This window comes from Apostichopus japonicus, chromosome 15, assembly GCF_037975245.1.
Source record: "Apostichopus japonicus isolate 1M-3 chromosome 15, ASM3797524v1, whole genome shotgun sequence".
Taxonomy (NCBI): Eukaryota; Metazoa; Echinodermata; class Holothuroidea; order Aspidochirotida; family Stichopodidae; genus Apostichopus; species Apostichopus japonicus.
The window spans coordinates 22256705-22277659 of record NC_092575.1 but is presented as its reverse complement, the minus strand read 5'-3'; the positions used below and the strand labels follow the sequence as shown (position 1 = coordinate 22277659).

General features: G+C 38.5%; 1 protein-coding gene across 5 annotated transcripts in view; it reads left to right on the top strand.

The window, feature by feature from the left end:
• LOC139981065 (tetratricopeptide repeat protein 28-like) overlaps positions 1–20955 on the top strand; it is a 109581-nt gene that overhangs the window by 79835 nt on the left and 8791 nt on the right. For 3 of the 5 annotated variants that reach the window (XM_071993210.1, XM_071993209.1, XM_071993214.1), the window contains 9 exons: positions 1563–1721; positions 4549–7365; positions 7865–8410; positions 12490–12725; positions 13386–13582; positions 14356–14887; positions 16768–17002; positions 18053–18129; positions 18868–18951. In XM_071993210.1, the coding sequence (XP_071849311.1) occupies positions 1563–1721; positions 4549–7365; positions 7865–8410; positions 12490–12725; positions 13386–13582; positions 14356–14887; positions 16768–17002; positions 18053–18129; positions 18868–18951 (4883 nt within the window). The remainder of the gene's footprint in view (positions 1–1562; positions 1722–4548; positions 7366–7864; positions 8411–12489; positions 12726–13385; positions 13583–14355; positions 14888–16767; positions 17003–18052; positions 18130–18867; positions 18952–20955) is intronic. The other 2 variants (XM_071993213.1, XM_071993215.1) reach the window with 1 other exon arrangement.

The following is a 20955-nucleotide window of genomic DNA, read 5'->3' as shown; positions in this document are numbered from 1 at the left end:
TGCCTCAAAGGGTTGGCTTTGAAGCTTTTTAAGTGTTGAGAAAATTTTATCCTCTGATATCTATTGATGATAAAAATGAAGTTTTCTTTAGCTTGATGGCAGTTGTAGTGAATGAAACTTACTCCTGTTGGATATACTTGTGTTCTAAAGAAAATAAGCAAAATATCTCCCCCACCCCCCCCAGTTTGAACTGATCCCAAGGCATCTCTGCCTTTTTGCACAGCGTAGTCTAATTGCTTTTATTAAGGATAAATTTCATTTACCCTGCTGCCAAAATTTCTAAAAATTAATATGTCAAAATTAATATGTCTAGGAAAGGCATATATTTATTTATGATTGGTGTAACCTATCAAGCATCCTCACTGGTCTTCCAATCATACCTGATCCCCTGACTTACATAAAATTGCCCATAAGGGAACATTTAAAGCTCATGGTAACTATGGAGATGGAACTTATGGGCTGGTCACTAGGCCATGTTCAAGATGGAGACACTCTAATGACAGGCCACAGACAATCCAATCATTTAATAAAAATCTGCGGCTGGTCTTCCATGTTGATCACTCCCCATTGAACGAAGGCAGACAGAAGATGGAAAAAACAACCCAGAAATAAATCAAAGTCAAAAAGAAATGTAATATATTTTTCCAGTTTATCCAGTGATTATTATTTTTGAGGCTCATCTACAGACTTGACCACAGAGAGTTAAATGTCACCTAGCTTATTCTATTTCAGAAATTGTAGGTCAGGCCAATCGTAACAACGAATTATATTCATTAAGATGAATGCGGATGCCATGGTCGCTTGTAGCGGCTACATCTGTTGCATACCCCAGAGAATAATTTGAGATGCTATGTCATATGTCAGTTCCATTTATACCTAATTCATCGATTCTCTTTCTCCTCATCCGTCACGACGTATTGGAAACTGTGGCCTCTGTGTCGATTAAATACTGTAATCTGTCTTAATTTGATTCAAAAGATAAACAAATTTTGGACTTGGAAAATTGGAGAGCGGATAACCGTGTCAGATTATTATTTGTGACATGAATGTGCCCCTGGTTACGAGTGTCCTCTGTAACAGGTGGCCAATTACAGCTCCGGGCTGTTGGTGGTGTTGTGACTTTTGGTGAACCGTTTCATGATAACGAGTTTGTTGAAATTTGTCCGAAATATTTAACAGCAAACTGATACACCCATTTGCCACCCAGGTTACATCCTTATTACACCGTGCTGCGTGACAAATATGTTTTTGTTGCAAAGTCAAAGTTTTCTTGTTATTGTTGGAAAGGGCACTTTCAGTAGCATCTGTAAGGTAGTGCCCTGTTAGCAGAATGATGCCAGATGCCTAAATGGTATAACTCCAGTGAAAAATATTATTCAGGCAAATTGTTCCTTGTCAAATGGCAAGTACAGAAATTTATTTTAAGAAATAAATAATTTTTAAAGAAATAAATAATATTTAAAGAAATAAAATAAATATTAAGAAAGGATGTATATAAAGTTACCAAAATTGATAAAAAAATGGTGCAATTTTTTTTCATCTCTCTTTTTTTTATCTTGTAGGTGATCAAGTAGGAGAATGCAGAGCTCATGGTAACCTTGGCGCTGCATACTTTTCCAAGGGTAGCTATAAGGAAGCCTTGACGCACCATAGATTCCAGCTTGTACTAGCCATGAAGCAGAAGGATCGAACAGTAGCTGCATCGGCCTTAAGCAGTCTTGGTAAGATTTGTAACAATCGTTTATCTCTCACACACTTTAAATGTCTGGAAGAGAATTTTTTTTTGGGGGGGGGGGGGGGTAAATTGGATATTGTAGAGTAAAGTATGTGATAAGAAAATCCCTCATTTATCTCTCACACACTTTAAATGTCTGGAAGAGAAATTTTGTTTTGTTTTTCGTTGTTGTAGATTGGATATTACAGACGTTAAGTATGTGATTAGAAAATCCCTCATTTATCTCTCACACACTTTAAATGTCTGGAAGAGCAATTTTTTTTTTTTTTTTTTGTGGTTGTAAATTGGATATTATAGATGAATATTATAGGCTTGAATAGTAACGTTTCGTTTCAAGAAATAAAAAATCAAGTCTCTGGTGGTATCCAGTTTGATCAGTTGCAATCTTATTTTGAGTATATTCATAAAAACGATGCTTGCATGCTCTATTTGGTAAAATTAAGTAAACAAAAAATGAAAGGGAAATAAAGAAATAAAAAGGATGAAAAAAACAACAACAACAACTCAATATTAGTGCATAGGTCAAGTCTACTGTAATTTAATCACTGAATCGAGAAAATGCATATTCATATGCATAAAATTGAACTGCCCAGATGCTATAGGAGGGAATCAGTTGGAATAATAATTTAGGAAGCTACTGACATGAGAAGAATGCTCTTGTGAATAAACCCTTAACACTTTAGACTTTAGCAACCTAGCAGCCTACACCATTTATTGTTCTGCAATCAAGGCATCGTGATATTTTGATTCCATCTTGCCTTGGTCCAACCCATGTTTTTCTCTGATCCTTAATTAAGTTAATTAAGGAATTGAGTAATTGAGTTAATTAAGGAACCCTCTCCTTGTCAATAACTGACTGCTTGTACCAGTTGGTGTTATTTGTGTCAGCACACATCACATTGCTTTGGTATTTAGCAAAAAGCCTCCCCAAATTTACCACTAGCCTGATTGCCATATCTCAACAAAATTTATTCTGCACTGAAAGTGAGCATTAGGAAAAACACAACTTTCTTTTGATAGGTTCATGTAGACCCGTATTCATATTCATTCTATATGATCTGGTATTGATTTCTTTCAGGTGTAATTTCCATGTCTTTAGATGTAAATTGATCCCCTCAGGACTCCACAGGTTCATGTTTCTTCAAATGTGTCTGTCAGTCTGTGAATGTACCTATACTCATAGTGGAATGTTGAGAGAATTTGCAGATAAAAACTAGAAGGCTAAGTGTTTTACCTCATGGCTCAAGTTTAAAGCAATATGTTGAAAACAGGTCTCATGATTTGGTCACATTGGTCTCAGGTGATTAATCAAAACTTTGAAATGATTTGGTCACATCGGTCTCATCACTAACGTACAGTAGTGATGAAAGAACATGTCCTACGTTCAGTTTTTCAAATAGCACGAAAAGCAAGGCTGTTCCACCCCCCCCCCCACTTCCACCCTTCCCGCTCTCACCTGAATGTTCTTCATTTTAATGCAGTCACTAACTAACATTGTATTTATACCACAGTCTAAAGATTTTAATCAAATTGATTTTCAGTGAAAAAGAGCTTATATGTTGGAACACCTGATAGATTTATCCTAGGATGATTCAAACTAAACAATAACTTTGATGATATTTTGCATATAAATTGTTTTTAACTTGGAATCTTAGTAGTAAACTTATTTGAAGTCTGACGATATTTCAAGATTGGTGTAACGTTCCACAGCAGAATGTCAAAATGTGTTCGTGGATTATTTCAGATACACTACACGGTTATCTCTGCCGTTATTTGTATGTTTTCTGCTTGACACTTTAGCTGAGCTATATTACCGTTGTAGTCTTAAAGTATTTGTAACAAAAGTCGTCGAGTGCAACATTATATATCGGTTTGAACGAAGAAGAACGACACAAGTAGCTGGTAATTGTATCTCTCCTCCATTTGAAATAAATCTGGAGTGGAAATTTACACATTCAGGGACATCGTAAATATTTACGGCTATGATAGGTCTAACCTTGGGAATGTCCGACAAAAAATATAAAGGAAAGAAATATTGCTTTCACTTTGTTCATGTGTTGGTATACTGTTACTCAGAGAGCCACTCAGTTTCATGTTAATTGAAAAATATAACAACCTATGGGAGAGGTTGGGATGGGTTGTGTGGGATAGGATGGGAGTGGTTGCTAAGTGATAGGATGGTAGAGGTGTGGGAGAGGTTGCATGTGGCAGGATGGGAGAGGTTGGGGTGGGTTATGTAGGATAGGATGGGAGTGGTTGCTTGTGATAGGATGGTAGAGGCTGTGTGGGAGAGGTTGATTGTGATAGGATGGTAGAGGCTGTGTGGGAGAGGTTGATTGTGACAGGATGGGAAAGTTTGCATGTGACAGGATGGGAGAGGTTGCATGTGACAGGATGGGAGAGGTTGTGTCGGAGGGGTTGCATGTGACAGGATGGGAGAGGTTCTTGGGAGAATTTGCATGTGACAGTATGGGAGAGGTTGCATGTGACAGGATGGGAGAGGTTGCATGTTACAGGATGGCAGAGGTACCATGAAACAGGATGGGTGACGTGTGAGAGGATGGGAGTGGTTGTGTGTGACAGGATGGGAGAGGTATTTTGAGGATGGGAAGGTTGGGTGAGAGGATGTAGGGAAGAGGATGAGAGAGGTTACATGTGAAAGAATTTGAGATGCTCTGTGGTAAATGCAACTTGATGCTTCAAAGGTATTAAGGCTTGTCTTACAGTGTAGAAACATTTCTGTATGAGAATTAACCACTTTTTTGCTTATTTTTTAAACCTATTCATGTTTTGTTTTATGTCTCTCTCCAAAGGTCATGTGTACTCAGCGATTGGTGACTACCCCAATGCCTTAGCCAGCCATAAACAGTGTGTCTTATTAGCGAAGCAACTCAGCGACAAGCAGTTTGAGGCTCGGGAGATAGGCAATGTCGGTGCTGTCTTCTTGGCACTGGGAGAGGCCAGCAATGCTTTGGACTGTCATAAAGAACATTTAGAGATAGCTCAAGAACTTGAAAACAAAAACGAAGAGGCCAGAGCGTATAGCAACTTAGGCAGTGCATTTCATTACAAAAGAGAGTTCAAACAAGCTATACAGTACCATAGTAAAGTTCTGAACATTTCCAAACATTTGGGTGATCGTGCAATAGAGGCCAGAGCCTGCGCGGGCCTGGGCCACGCTGCGCGTTGTGACGGGGACTTGGACCAAGCCAAGAACTTTCATGAGCAGCAGTTAAATATATCCCTCAGTATGAAGGACAAAAGTACAGAGGGAAGGGCGTGCTCAAATCTAGGTATCGTCTATCAGCAATTAGGACAGTACGATACAGCGTTGAAGTTACACAAAGCCCATCTCATGATAGCCATGGCCCAGAAAGACGTCGCGGGGCAAGGCAGAGCTTATGGAAATATGGGGAACGCTTACACCTCTCTGGAACAGCACGACCAAGCTGTGAAATATCACAAGCAAGAGCTGGTGATTTCGAGAGAGGTCAACGATCGAGTCGCGGAAGCTTCCACGCATGGCAACCTCGCTGTCGCATATCAAGCTATGAATATGCACGACAAGGCCATGGAACATTACAGAGGACATCTGAACATTTCTCAGGAGCTACGAGATAGATCAAGCCAAACTCGAGCTCTCATCAACATGGGGAACTATTTAAGTTCCAGGGGTGAATTTGCTCAAGCTCTACCTCACTACGACAAATATCTCAGCGTTTGCGAAGCGGTTAAGGACAAAGCCGGCATCGGCAAAGCTTATCATAATCTAGGCTATGCGCATTACTCTCTGGGGCATTACAAAGATGCCGTACAATTTTATGAAAAGGATTTGCTCTTGGCTAGCGAATTAAAAGATAAGATTAGTATGGGACGTGCATACTGTAATCTCGGTCTTGCGTATAGAACACTCGGGAATTACAAACGCTCGGAACAGTGCCAGAAGTGCTTCCTAACGATCGCTCACCAAGTGAAGAACGTCCCCGGCAAGTTCCGAGCCCTGGGAAACCTCGGGGATGTATACATGGCCAAGAGAGACACCGAGGGGGCTGTGAAGTATTACGAACAACAATTGCAGCTCGCTAAGCAAGCAGAAAATAAATCACTGGAAGCAAGTGCCTTTGGCTCGTTAGGAGCCGCCCACCGAAAACTGAAACATTACGACAAATCTCTAGGCTTCCACACTCAAGAGCTCCAACTCTATCAAGAGTTAAACGACATGAAGGGAGAATGTAAAGCACACAGCCACCTGGGAGCGGTGCATTCTTCGCTGGCTAAGTACCTTGATGCTTTCAAGTGTTACGAGGAACAGCTCGAGAGGTCTCGGGAGCTGGGTGATAGCGTACTACAGGCTCAGGCCTGCGGCAATCTAGGAATATCCAAAATGAATATGAGTCTCTTCGAAGATGCCCTCGGTTTCTTCGAGGAACAGCTCTCGATCTTAGAACATTGCGTCGGTAGCACCGTGACCTTCGACAGAGGCCGTGCATACGGCCACCTCGCGGAATGCTACGAATCCTTGGGCGATTACGAAGACGCTGTGAAAAACTTTGAGCAGTACTTATCTGTAGCGCAAAAGATGAGTAACGTGGAGGAACAGAATCGGGCATACCAGGGTCTGGGTAACGTCCAGAAAGTCGTAGGAAATCTTCAGCAAGCTCTCTTCTGCTTCGAGAAGAGACTGCTTCTCGCTCACGAAACTGAAAATCTCTCCGCCAAAGCCTCTGCTTACGGTGAGCTAGGGAAGATTCACAGCCACATGGGAAACTTTGAGCAGTCGGTGTCGTGCTTAAAGCATCAGCTGAGTCTCGCCATGGAGATGAAAGACAAGTCGGCCCAAGGCGATGCCGCCTGCGGTCTCGGGGAGGTGAACCTGCTCATGGAGGAATTCGACAGGGCTCTGGAATTTCATCAGATGGACCTGAATATCGCAGAGGAGATGAACGATCTCTCGAAGCAGTGCAGGGCATTTGGAAATTTAGGTATGGTACAGGAGTCCCTGGGTAACTTCCAGAAGGCGATAATGTACCAGGAACAGCACCTCAGTATCGCAGCCGAACTGAACGATAGAGCGGCAAAGACGTTAGCTTACAGTAGTCTGGGTAGAGTCCACCACTCCCTGGGCAACTTTTCTCAGAGCATTGCGTACCTCAGACAGGGTCTCCAGATCGCCGATCAACTCGGTAGGGATGAGGACGAGGCCAAGATCCGGTACCGCCTCGGGCTCAGCCTCTGGTCCAGCGGGAGCGACGAAGAGGCTCAACAACAGCTTTATAAAGCCATAGATATCTTTGAAAAGATCAGTCACAGTACCTACCCAGGGAGCGACCATCAGATGTCCATGTTGGACGCCCAGACGGCCTCCTATCAGACGCTTCAGAGGATACTGGTCTCCGCCGGGAGGACCGACGAGGCCCTGGCGGTGGCCGAGAGAGGTAAAAACAAGGCTTTCATCGATCATATGCTGGTAAGGCAGAACCCCAGTGCTGACATAGAAGGAGAGAGTGAGGGGTGCTCCATGGTGGATGTTGAACAGATGGTGGAGGTTGTCAAGAGGCAAACAGCAACAGTACTTTATTTCTCAATAGCTGGAGGTCATCTGCATATTTGGTTGCTCTCACCTAGGGAAGGTAAGAAATATGCCGTGATCATCTTTACTTTGAAGAGTCATGCTTATATTCAAATATGGAAACATGAAATCATTTTTCTGTAGGTGCTTTGCTATCTTAAAGAGGGGGGGTGGTTGAAAAAGGATGAAGTCGGTGGCAAATAGAAACAAAACAGAAGAATGCAACACCGAAAGGATGTGCTTATGTAAGGTGACAAAGTCCAGTAACTTCGTTAACACATCCTTACTCCTATTTTTCCCCTTCCCTCTCTTTCCTCCCCCACCCCCCCCCCCACACACACACACACACACATTTTGAACAGTATACAGACATGGTTGTTATATCACTGATTCACTATGAGTGCTTTTATTAATCAATCAAACATGGTCGACAAGGGCTTTTAGATTGCCCATATACAGCAGTTACTAATGTATAAACTTATATATACTTTTATATTTGTTTAAATACATTGTTATTGGTTCACTCACTTAATTTTTTGATCCACTTTCTTTGCTTGTAGGCTTGGTAGTGTTTCACGATGCAGACCTCTCCGAGTTGGAGAAGGAACCGTCGGACCAAACTATGAGATCCAACCGGTCGTCACATTCCACGGCGGACCTCAGCCTTAACTTCAGTGCCTCGTCATACCTGGACCAACACATCATGCACGCCCGTGAGACCCTGGGCGTGGAGGCCCACCGTGGCTTCTCCACCGGCAGCGAGATAGCCAGCGAGACCGAGAGCGAGGCGGACGATATATTCCACCAGCATCTGGTATCCCTGAGCGGTACCAAGCTGGTGGACAAGGAGGACCATTCTGTCGCCGGGGGCAACCAGAGACGGAACAGCAGCATGAGGAGTCTATCCAGCGTGCACAGCCTCAGCGGTACTCTCAGGTCCAACGGAAGTGTCTTCGCCAAACCAGCGGGATTAGACCATAAGGCTTGGTCGGGCAAACCCCCTCTGAGGGCTCTGTATGACCTGTTGATCGCCCCCGTAGAGGATGAACTCAGACTGACGGACCCCGGAGATACTGGTATGGAAGACTTGGTGCTAGTCTTGGAAGGTGAGGCCATCTTTGCTGATTTATTTCAATATGTTTTCATAGTCTCTGAGATATTTTTTAATTTGGAAAAAGAGATAGTTCTCTGTGAAGGGGTTTATGGGTGTTAGGAAAGAAGATAGTGGTTGCTGTGGTATACCCCAGCAGCAAATATAAAATGTTCCCCCTTCCTTCCCCTTCTCCAGCTTCTCCTCACACCTCCCACCTTCCTGTACAAGAAGTCTACAAGTTTATAACTCATTCCATGTTAGCCTAATATAAAACAAATTAACAAACAAATAACAGTTATGTTAATCCTTTCTATTACAGAAAGTCCTTCTCTAACAGGTTGCCATTGGTCAGGTTAGGACTACACTGAGCTCACAGGCATTAAGACAGTTATTTAAATATTTACCTCTAAAATAGAAGGAGATAAATGTATAACTTCATGATTGCAACCTGACAATAAATTTTAAGGTAGAATTCTAACAGGGTGACTTTCCTAAAAAAGAGAGTTATAGTAAACAGATTTTTTATCTTCCTTTTCGTTTTTCCTTCTTTTAACTTTTTATTTGATGCAAAAATATGTTATGTAAATATCTCATTTTAATACTCAGAATTGACAATGTTAGGTAACTGTCTGCCAAGGCAGAGCAACCCTTATGCTCAATACTCTTTAATCACAATTTTGTAAAAATGGCAATACAAAGTCACATGATTCAAACTCTATATGGGAGGAGTTTGTTCTTCAGTTTATAGAATACAGACATTTTCCTATTTCTTAACTTCTAGTGATTAAAAATCCTGTGGAGCTACAAAGCTGATTCGTTTCTAGCTAAAGCACTACTTAAAACTAGAACAGGGTTACCTTGGAAAAAAAGCCTATGTTAATACTTGTATGTTTAACTACACTTGTATGTTTAACTACCTTGCACATGTATACCTTGTCTGGAGTTTTTTTCCAATTTCTCTTTGATCAGTATAGGTAGTACTATTTATAGTTTGTAACCCTATGAGGTCAAATAAAAGATACCTCATATGAAGGACCCCTGGTAAAAAATAAAGGGGAAAAAAATGAAAAAGTCGGCCTGCCATGGGCAGCATTAAAGCGGGAAATAATGTCATGATAATTTGAAGGACCCACTAGGGTTGTAATTGTTGCTAGGTTACATACCCCCTCTGAAGGTTAATTGTTTTGTTTGGATTAAGTGATACTTTTATTGTTTCCATATGCAAATTGTTATCGCAGATCCGATCTCTACAATGTCTTAATGAAGAGATTATGCTGTACAGTGCTTTTGGGTTTTTTGGGGAGTGGGTTCCGTGACGTAAATTGTGACGTAAAACTCGGATTAGGGAATATCAAATTACGGGACTGGGAAGGAAGTGATAACAGACGAGTTCGTCTGCAGTTTCTGTCCTTTAAATGTCAGTAACTAATTTAAAGATATTTCAGAGATGATAAACCAACGATCCCCAGCTGCCCGTAATAGAAGTCAAGAGGGAACATTGTTATCAGACAGATTGAAAAAAGAAGAAAATTGAAATAACAAAAATTATAAGTAGAGATATTTGTGTGTTATGAAGTGAAGCAGCAGCAGGTTCATATGGAAATTAATTTGAACTTTATAAATAAACATGATGCTTTTATCAGTATTTCATTGATGATTGTTTCATATTAAAAATGCCCAGGTCAAATTTTACAATGTTAAGGTAATTTCCACAGACGGATAGCAATAGGAATTTTCTGGTAGTACATGCAGAATGCAAATCTACAGACCTTTCTCTACTATTCAGAACCCTCTCCCCTCCCCCTTACCCCTCCCCCTCCAAAAAATCAAACAAACATAATTCATAATATAATATTCTGCGTATGCTCTGGACTGGTTTGAACCAGACAGGTTGAACTTAATGAGTTATACTAAATTAAGTTAATAATTAACTCAGTAATTAAATTTTACTTAATCATGCCACCGTATATCCTGCTAGATTAAATTTTTTCACACAGATATCATCTTTATGGTGCCTTTTGTGATGTCACTTTGCATCAGTAGTACCATCCTATGGGAGTTTATCTAGGTTTCCCAGTGTATGAGAGATGTTTTTTTGCAACCTGCCATCCTATCAGCAGAAATATTTGGCACCTTTCTGTTTCCTAAGATGGTTTAGTAAGATAGCACTAAACAATATTGATCATAATCTGTGAAATTCCTGTTATTGTTATAAAAGTTTTATCTCAGAACTGAATCAGATCCAGCAACTTTTGTTCCTCGTTTTTAATATCCAAAAAAAGAAAAAAAAACAGATAGGTAATAAGATTTGAGAGAAAATATCCCAGTAAAAGGTAATTGCTGGGTTTTAGTTCACAGTGCTATACAGTTTTCCATTCCTGAAGCAGTTGGGTCACTTTTGTGTTTTGGTGTGCGATACCATATAATTAATTCCCTGTGCCTATAGCCCTAGATGATATGGAACACATCATTCTCTGTAGTACACAATTTAACCCAGAGATTTCCGACTATATTTGGTGTAGATATGAGCCAACAATATTTTATTTTGATAAAGTATTGTCGTAATTCTTTATACAGGTAGTATCATCATAGAAAAACCCTACTGTATGCATGTCTATTCAGATAGCATTTTCACTGTGGGGTTAAATATTCTCATTTTCAAATCAATAAATTCTGCATATTACAAGTATTTACAACACTGCAGAATTTGCTAGAATTTAGATAATAAACCACATAGTAACTCAAAATAGATGTAACTATGACAACGCACCCACAGAATGAATCTAATTTGGAAGACAGCATGCTAATTGATTGGCTGCTACCTAGCTATATCTTCGATTCTGCAGATTTGCCAGCCTCAGTTTCCTTTAAAGGTCATCAGAATTGGCCCCTAATTATTTTTTTAAATCTTAAATCTTTCCAAAACTTTTGCAAGGATGCTTTCCTGAGGGTTCTGATCCATTGAAATTATTCACCGGCATTGTGAAAGTTGGTCTAGTCGGATTTTGAAAACTCAGAAAACTTTCCATAATAGTTTTATTCTACACCCTGTTCTTAAATGCGGCTCAGCTCTTTTCTCTATGGGCGGCGGGGCGAGCAATGTTTGTCACTTTTGTTAATTTTCTTTTGCACAAAACCCAAATATCTCACACTTTAGAATCTTCATGGACATTTTGTGCTCCTCAGTTGTTGGCAGAATAAATTAATTAAATTAAAAATAGATAAAATAATTAGAAAATTAATTTGCTTGCAATTTGATCTTTGATTGCTGTTATCTGTAACAACTTAACTTTGATAATGAAATGGAACAACTGCCTGATAAAAAAATAAATGAATACAAAATTTAAAAAATACAGCATTGAAGGGGAGACTTGGTTTACCAAAGACTTTAATAACACAATCTCATAGAACAAGATTTTAATTTAATTTTGACGCTGTCTGTGAAGGTTATCTGTTCGTTTTAATATTCAAAAATTTAATTACAGTTTCAACAAATAATGAAATGCTGGAGGTGGGTGGAGGGGGAAAGGTGATGGATGGGGTGATTGCTGAACTGAAAGTTTTGACAAGGTTACCTCCGTTATCTTACATGCTTGTTAAACAAGTATTAAAACAACTGTGCTTAGTACTTGCAATGTAGTACTAGTAATGTGGACAAAACTCATATGGGGATTTTATAATGTGTAAAAGTAAGTTGGCCTGACGTTTCGATCCTAGCAGGATCTTCTTCAAAGGCTAAATGACAAGTAACAGTAACAGAAGGGACAAAAACACACACAGAATACAGACAGGTTAATGAGGATGGTGAACACAAAGAGATAGATGTAAGGGGATTAGTAGACAAGGGATAGAGAGAATAAAGAAAGAAACCAACAGGGGAAGAGGAGAGGTAGGAGATTGTATAATGTCAGTATTGCTAGTGATTTTTTTTTTAAATAATTTCCTTGGTATTCATGTGTGACTTCGGATAAATTATCCTGCAAACAAAGGGCAAGAAGGGGAAAGAAAAGTGAACTGTATATTTGCCAACTGACACCTATTATTGTCCCTAAATATTTCAAAATAATGATTTTTGTCTTCTCTTTCTAACAGGGGATCTATATATGGTGCCTTTTGTCCTGTTGAAGGGTGCGTCGACTCCACCCCTTCACGAGCGATTTACGATACGAACTGTACCCTCCATTAGAGCTCTCAATACGAACCTCTACTGGGAAAACAGATCCTTGTCCAGCAGTGGAATGACACCAGCTGTTGTTATTGGCAACCCTCTCTTACCAAAGGCAGTTACAAAGAGATGGAAATGGGGTGATATTCCAAATTCAGAGAGGGTAAGAATAAAAAAAAGAAAAACTATTTACTTTTTTTTTCTTCTTCAAAGACACACCTTCGTTGAACAGCCTTGCTAGATTGTTATTTTTCTTTTGTGTTAGAGGAGAGGCTAGTCCAACAATTATATTTAGCCAGTATGTGTTAGATCCTTGTGATAACTGAACCTGCCAAATATCTTAAGGAAAATCTTGTTCTGTTTTTCGCCCTTTTATCCTCCCATGTTTGCCCCTTTTCTTGTCATATTTTTAAGATGACTATAAGCAGTGTTGACAATGAAGCCAAAGGGTCATTTTAATAACTTCAACATTTTTAGATTCAATGTTTGTAAAACACATCTCTATTACACACAGAAAAAGACATGGTGATGAGTAAAGAAAACTGTAAAGAAAGTCGAGCATGAGTTGCTCAAGTCTCCGGTCTTCTGTGTGAAAGTAAATCCAAATCTATCATATCACCTAACACATTTTCTTAAGCTCTTTTAGGAATTTTAACTTATGATGATGTTGATGGGGTTTGCTTCTCCTTCAAAAACAGAATCCCGACAAAAATATAAAACTTATGTTTAAACCAAATATGCAGTTCTTCTGACACCAAGAGACTAACATTTCACTCGGATTGTTTCTTCAAACATTAAAAATGGTCTGCTCTGTATTTTGCAGGAGGCTCGTGAGATAGCAGAGATGCTGGGCGTCCAAGCTATGACGGGACCCGATGCAAGCAAGGAAGCCGTACTGAAGACGATCTGTCAGGCAGAATGTATTCACATCGCAGCCGCTGTCAGCTGGAAGCTGTCTGCTGTAGTCCTCTCCCCCGGAGAGGTTCACGACGAAGAAGAAGAAAAACCAGTCACGTCCAGGTACCTCCTTGTATTATCAGACTACTACTTCTAGATTGAACTTAAATTACTTGGCTGGAGAGTAGTAATCAAAGTAATTGCAGCTGATTTTGCCAGAAAAACTAACTAACAAAACAGGAGAAATGTTTGTTAAGCCAGCAAAGATTCGCCGAGTTTGGATTTTTTTTTTTTTGGCGGTAATACCTCTCATGAGCAAAACTTTTAAAAAGACTTAGGCGAGGGAGTTGATCTGTGAAGTCTCTGAATAATTTTGAATATATAGACATATTTGTAAAGACCATCAAATGTCTTGTTTTTCTGTAATGACATGAAATGTTTTCGAAAGAGAGATTTTGGATTGGGGGGTGACAAACCTTTGATGGTTGATAGTTGCTCTGAAGGTGAAACAGCTATTTTGTTTGTTTATTTATCTCATTTTAATAGAAACAAAAACAACCAAAAATTTAATAAAAATATTGTTGGTGTAGGAGGTGATTTGCAAAGTATATTCAAAAGTACTTCATAACTAGATCAGAACCTGCTTTGTTGATCACAGCAGAGTTTGCGAGCTGATTAAGATGAATTGGTGTTCTTTAAAATCCACCTACATCAGTGATGAATAGATGGTTTAGTTATGGTTCAGTTTGCCACTGTTGTCTATATATATATATATATATATGACAATTTATCAACCACCACTGTTATACCAGTAGGGCACCACCCTGCAAACTGTTTAATAACCACTGAGGATTATCGTTTAACTTGCATTTATTCTGTCTGCTTCATTCCATCAGCATTGAAGTCCAGGGTGACGTTGAGAGGCTGGACCTCAACGATAGCGAAGAGAGCGACTTGGAGATGACAGAGCTGCCGTCCCTCTCTCAGTTTCTCCTCACCGCTGCCGATATAGCTCATCTTCATCTCACTGCCAAGCTGGTGGTCCTCAGTGCCTACGGCAGCGAGGGCCGTGGGGGAAGAGTCACCACAGATGGGGTCCTCGGCATTGCCAGGGCCTTCCTCGCTGCCGGGGCCCAGAGCGTCTTGATACCCATGTGGCCTGTGTCTGATTTAGCTAATGCCACCCTCATGAGGTGTCTATACGAGGGTCTACTGAGGGGTACAAAGGCCAGCGGTGCCCTCACGGAAGGAATGAGAGGGGTACAAGAGATTCGTCAGTTCAGCCATCCGTCTCATTGGGCAGGCTTTACTCTGATTGGCTGTGATGTCAGGTTAAGCAACAAGAGTGCAATGCTCGGTAATGCTCTGGGCGATCTTCTGACCACGCCCAGTAAATGTAGGGAAGCCCTTAGAGTGCTTCTCCATTTGGTAAGAGTTTAATTCTTTTTTGCTAAATATTTTGTACCAGTGCTCTGTTGTTGGTGGGGTGCAGGAAGGATAGGTGAGGTTGGGTGGGGGGGGGGCTAACTAGAATTTTGCATGATTTGATAAATTCATCAAACCAGAAGTGTTATGATTTGTGAACCTTTCAGTAGTATGCATTTATTTATATTATTAACTCAGGTTGTTGACTTCGTCATGAAATCAACTCCAAATATATAAGAAATCCCATTTCATAGGAATCTTATTAGTTGGCACAAACCACTAGCAATAGCAAACTTTAACAAGAGTTAAAGAGCAGCATGGCATGTCATTGCCTTATCCTCACATGGTAATAACTTATTTATATTCAATATTATATTATTAATAATCAAATTATGCCAATGTAATGCATGTACAGCTTGCTAATCAATCATGCATGGAGCCATTTCAAACAGTTTACAGGCAATTTATGCGCAATTACCTAAGTAAAAATACTATGGTAATAGACCATTGAGCAATCTGTCCCAAAAGCATGTACAAGGTATTAAAATTTGAAACAGCCATTAATCTAATGAAACACGTTGCATACTCGGTGAGTCAAGTATTGAAAATGAAGAAGAAGTGAAAGATTGTTTTGGAAGTATTTGAGCATTGTCATAGAGCATAATAAGATGGATCTTCCCTGTAGCTTGAGACATTTACAGCAGTTGGTTGTGTATGCACTATGCACTAGTATTTGTTTCCAGTATGTTCATTCATGAGCAAATGAAAAGAAGCAACATAGACTGTTAACTGGTTTAGTTGGTTTCACAAAAGATATATAACATAACACATCATAACATAATATAACATAACCTATTATAATATAACACAACACATCATAACAAGACAAAGACAACAATTTATTTCCAGCAATTTTTTACAGTACATGAATGTTTAACAAAGCATAAACAAATGTTTTTGATATACAATTACAAACTTAGAGAGACAGGTACAAAGAAGAAAAAAGCATTCATCATGATATTTTATATACAATATTTAAGCTGTACAAATGCATGAAGGAGAAAAAAAAAGGCACACTGCTTATATAAAGATTCCCAATTTGAATATAATAAATATATACATATACTGGAGAGAAATTGGTGAAATGAAACAAACCTCCATTACAAAATAAAATAAAATAAAAAATTTATAAAAAAATGAATTTGTCGCTAATCAATACAGAAAAAACTTGAAGTAAGAAATTAGTTTTGACATTGATAAGTAACATAACAAAAACACAACATTACACAACATAATAATATAATATAACATATAACATAACATATTATAACACAACATAACATAACCTATTATAATATAACAACACAACATAAGATAACAAAACACAACACAATATAACACAACATAACATAACATATTATAATATAAGATACTATAAGATAATGTAACAAGTGACTTTTCAATGATAAACAATGTTAAGTATGGGCAAGAGCTTCAGAGAATACATACTTGGCAAACATTGCTAAAAAGAATTGAAAACAGAAATTGTCACTTGCTGTAACTGACAATTTTTGCCAACACGCCTAAGCCCTTTTAGCACACACAGAGCTGGTTGAATTAGTTTTTCACAACTTAGTTGTGGTAATTGCCACATGTCGCTTTCTTGACATACATACAGGGCATAAGAGACCTTCACATGACACATACCTAACATTCTTTGCTTAACATGAATGCAAAAGCCTTCACTTCAATTAACTGATGCTCAGTGCACAAATTGTTGCCAAAATGGGAATACCAAATTGTGTAACTGAAGGTCTGCATATTTCTAAATTTCTGTTTTTCCAAACTTACTTTTTTATTTTTTATTATTTTCTTTTCATCAGATTGAGAAATCCTTACAGAGAATCAACAGAGGTCAGGCCAATCCTATGTACACCACGCAACAGAGCATTGTGAATAAGGTTGGCCCAGTCAGAGGGTGGCAAGAACTCCTCAAATCTGTTGGATTTCGATTTGAGGAAGAGGCGGGTAGCTCTATTCCTCCCTCGGTCTTCTTCCCCATCTCAGATCCTGGTGACCAGTTGCTTAAAGCTAGCTCCAGTCTACAGGCTTTGTTAGGTATGACATCATCTTCATATCAATTTTAAAGTGTGGGTAAGGTTTTACTATAAGCGGTTTTGTTTTTCCACCTTTGCACAAATTGCTACTCAGTAGGTCAGGGTAGGTCATAGGTCAAGATTTTTCTTTCAGGTTTTTTTTTGTTTTTTTTATGCTCAATGAGGCAGTCTTGTTCGAAATGTTAAAAAGTTTACAGAAAGTGTTAAGGATGATAATTAGCCATACATTAAAATTGCCCAAATTCCCCTGCGTTTGCCCTCCAGGGATCAAAGAGCATTTTCCTACAACAGTGGAATCTTTAAGTGTTTATACAGGCTCTGTGTGGCAGTTCCAGTAAGCCATGCGCCATAATGTAAAGACAATAATGTTATACAATAATAGAGTAATATCATTATATTCATTATGTTGTCATAGTGACACAGACTCAGCAAGGGAGGTCGTTCATGTAATTTTGATAATGGTTGGCTCATAAGCAGGAAGTTTGAGCTTGTTTTCATGTTACTTCTTGTCTGGGCAAGTTTCAAAAACAAGACAACTGGAGGTTAAGTCAAATTTTGAGTCATTGAGAAAAAATTTAACATAGATATTGACATTTTCAATTCATTCATAGCAATCAGTCAAATAAAGTGTTTTTGTTTCAATAATTGTTTGCATGAAATGTTTATACCGACAGAAACTTTTGGAGAGATCTAACGTTTTCCCTGTTCAGTTTATTGAATTACTAAGACTAGCAATGACTCATATGTTTATTGGTACACAAATTTACTAAGATTAAGAAGTAATTAATATGCAATATTTAACTTATAAAAAGGGTCTGTGAAGTAGTGGATCCGAATTAATTTATGATATGTCCAATCTTGTTTGTTTTTGAGTTTAATCGAATCAGTCTAATTAGATATTGATCGCAAAATTGTTTTACAAGAGTCAGTATTGTGCAAGGTTTTGTATCAGACTCTCTCCATTCTCTAAACCTGATTTTTCCGGGTTATTTCAGAGAGTGACCAGCGGGTATATTAAAATGTTTTCTCTCTTCTTTTCTTTGCTTGATAGGTTTGCAAAGTAATACCCTATCAGCAATATGTAAGATGTTGCCAGCTCCTGAAGCAGCACAAGAGGTCATCGCTATGGTGAGTGGTCATGTGACATTATCCCTAGCAACAGAATTTGATTTGTAATGGTAGTGGTCATTGATTATATAACTTTGACCTCAACCTCAGCAGGTATCTGCAGTGGATTGGATCGATTTCACTACTTTGCCTCTTAAATTATTTTCAGATGTGTGCAGTCTATATGATTTTGTCCTGAAGCATCCTAGAATTGCCCACAGACTTTATTATTTTTTTATAATATTGAAGGTTAAGTAAGCATAATTTGTATTAAGGTTGACCTTCAATTGAAAGATGAGGGTAGGTCAGAAAAACACAAATTGTTATTTTGTTCCATCAAAAATTATACCAGTGGCAGTCAATAACTTTGAAGTTTTGGACAGAAACCGAAAAAAACCCTCATGTTTTAATTTTTGGAACCATGACTAATGGGTTATTAAATTGCTAAATATTTGAGCTCTGAAACACAGTTCTAGTTCTGGATTTTGTAGTTAAGTTGAGAGGTATTCAATTGTGTGTGACTCTTAGACGGCATTCTCAAAATTATACAGAGTCGTAACCCATGAAAATACAGCTATAAGCTTTTTCTCCTGCTTCTCGTATCAACACTACCTCAAAGTTTTGCATAATTGTCCATTTTAACATGTGTTTTCTCTTGTAAGAGTTTGTGCTGAACGGTATGAGAGAGCTATCGTCAATCTAACAGGTTGTCTGTTCGTTTTGCATATCTCACATGATTCTGCACGCTTTCCCCTGTAGTTGCGGAACATACTAAAGAGTGTGGAAGCCCTGCGGAAGGGCGCCACTAATCATAACCCTAACAAGGAGCTCCCACAGCCAATGGTAGGCCTGTTTTCCGTGTGACGTCTCAGTGTTTGCCGTGTTCTTATCACTCCTTCATCAAAAACTTGCTCAGACACAAGAAAGGAAAAAAATCCCTTTTTTTCTCCCTCTTTTTGCACCCCACCTTTCTTTTCACAATCTGATTTTTGTTCAGTTCACAGCAGGAAATAATATAGTCTTTAAATTTTGCGCATTATTTTTGCAATGTGATACTGGGAAAAAATGTTCCCTGCTCGGTCATCCTAATTAAACCCATTAGTAGTTTATTAACTTAATTCCTGTTTGTTTGCATTTGTTGTTTAATATCTGTCAGATTGTCACCTATCATTCCTCGACACAGAAATAATTTATGATTAGGGTGTAATGGTTCTGTAAGTAATGGTGAGGGGGTGAGGGAAGGGAAGGAGTAGGACAGGGAGGGAGGGAGGGAGGTGGTAGGAAGGCCCATAGTTGGATTACTTGGTCTCATTGGTAATAATGTCAGAATCCTCTACATGATATTGGAGGCACTCGTAATGTAGACAGTCTTTCTGGAAAAGAATGTTGTTGATTTTTCATCTGAAAGATCAGAGTTAAGTGATTAGCTTTTTAATTTGTTAGTGTACCTCTGTACAGTTGAAATTTTCTGGGATGGATGCTCAGATATTTCCTGATTCTTCTATAATTATGTAACCTCCATTTTAGCTGCAAATTGGTATTTTAGTAAAAATGAAGGTGGGAAGTCATTATGGGCTTGCTTAATTTGAAGTTAAAGTTTACAAGGTCGTTGTTTTTTGTTTGTTGTGACTTACCCTTTTTGCTTTTCTCCTCTCACACACTGTTATTAATTCTCTCACACACTGTTTTGAAGTGCACTACAGGCCTCCACCTATCACTATCACCACTGCATGTCTGTTTTTTTACAGTGGAACCATATAAAAAATTGGAAAAAATCTAAATAAAGCTTCCAACTCTTTTTACCTTCAAGAGTCAACAGTTGGCGTAATAACGTCAATATTTTTTTTTAGGTGTCAATTTGATCTCAAATTTTTCAATGTCGACAGTAAATGACTATATTTGATATCTATTTATTAGGTCACAACTTGGTTGTGTTGTAAGTTATCTCATTCCTGGCAGACGAAATTAGCAGCGTTGAGTTGATTCTCGAGATTCTTGAATAGTAATCTCCTCACTATTGATGGACTGAAGTGTTTATGAAAGGCATATAATTGTCAGATATAGAACAACTTGAGAGGAATTGTTTTTGAAGGACATACCGGATTTCCTTAAGTCGACAAAAATGCTGGTAGATTTGACAGCTGCAATTGAGAAGTAACTTATGGAAATCTTTGTTCGGCTGAATTGGCTGAAATCATAATCAATAATGTAGTCGACTGTGGAAGGATGGATAAGTTCCCTAAAAATATTATGTTACTTTAATGTACCAGCACCATGCTAAAAAGGAAAGGAACTTTGTAAATTAAAAAGTTAATTATGAAAAATGCAAACAACATTCCATTCTGTGGGACACAATATTTTAAACTATCAGACTGAAATGGTTTAAATGGGGAGAGAGGAATGGTTGTAACAGTTAAAAGGTCTCTTAGTTATTATTGATGAGGGCTAACCAAGTATGACTGGATATTTACTGTGGGTTTGATGCACAGCTTATAGATTTATGGCAAAATGCAGCTTTTCACCTTCAAAATTCAGCTTTAAAAACAGCATCTCTTCTAAAATGATCTTTCAGAAAGCACCGCAGCACTTTCCTGAATCCAACATGCACAAAACTGGCGTAAAAATGACAGTTGGAATGAATGTCATTGCTTTAACCCAGTTCTTTTTTTTCCTTCTTCTTTTTAGTTTTATTAAATGATCCTGTTGCATGTTTGTATTTTGTTCCAGTTGCAAAAAGTATCATCTGCTCCATGATTATATTTTTTGTTTGTGGCAAATGCGCCAAAAAGAATGTTAACCTGTATCATGTATGCAAAAAGAAAAGAAAAGGAAATGAAAGCAAAGAAA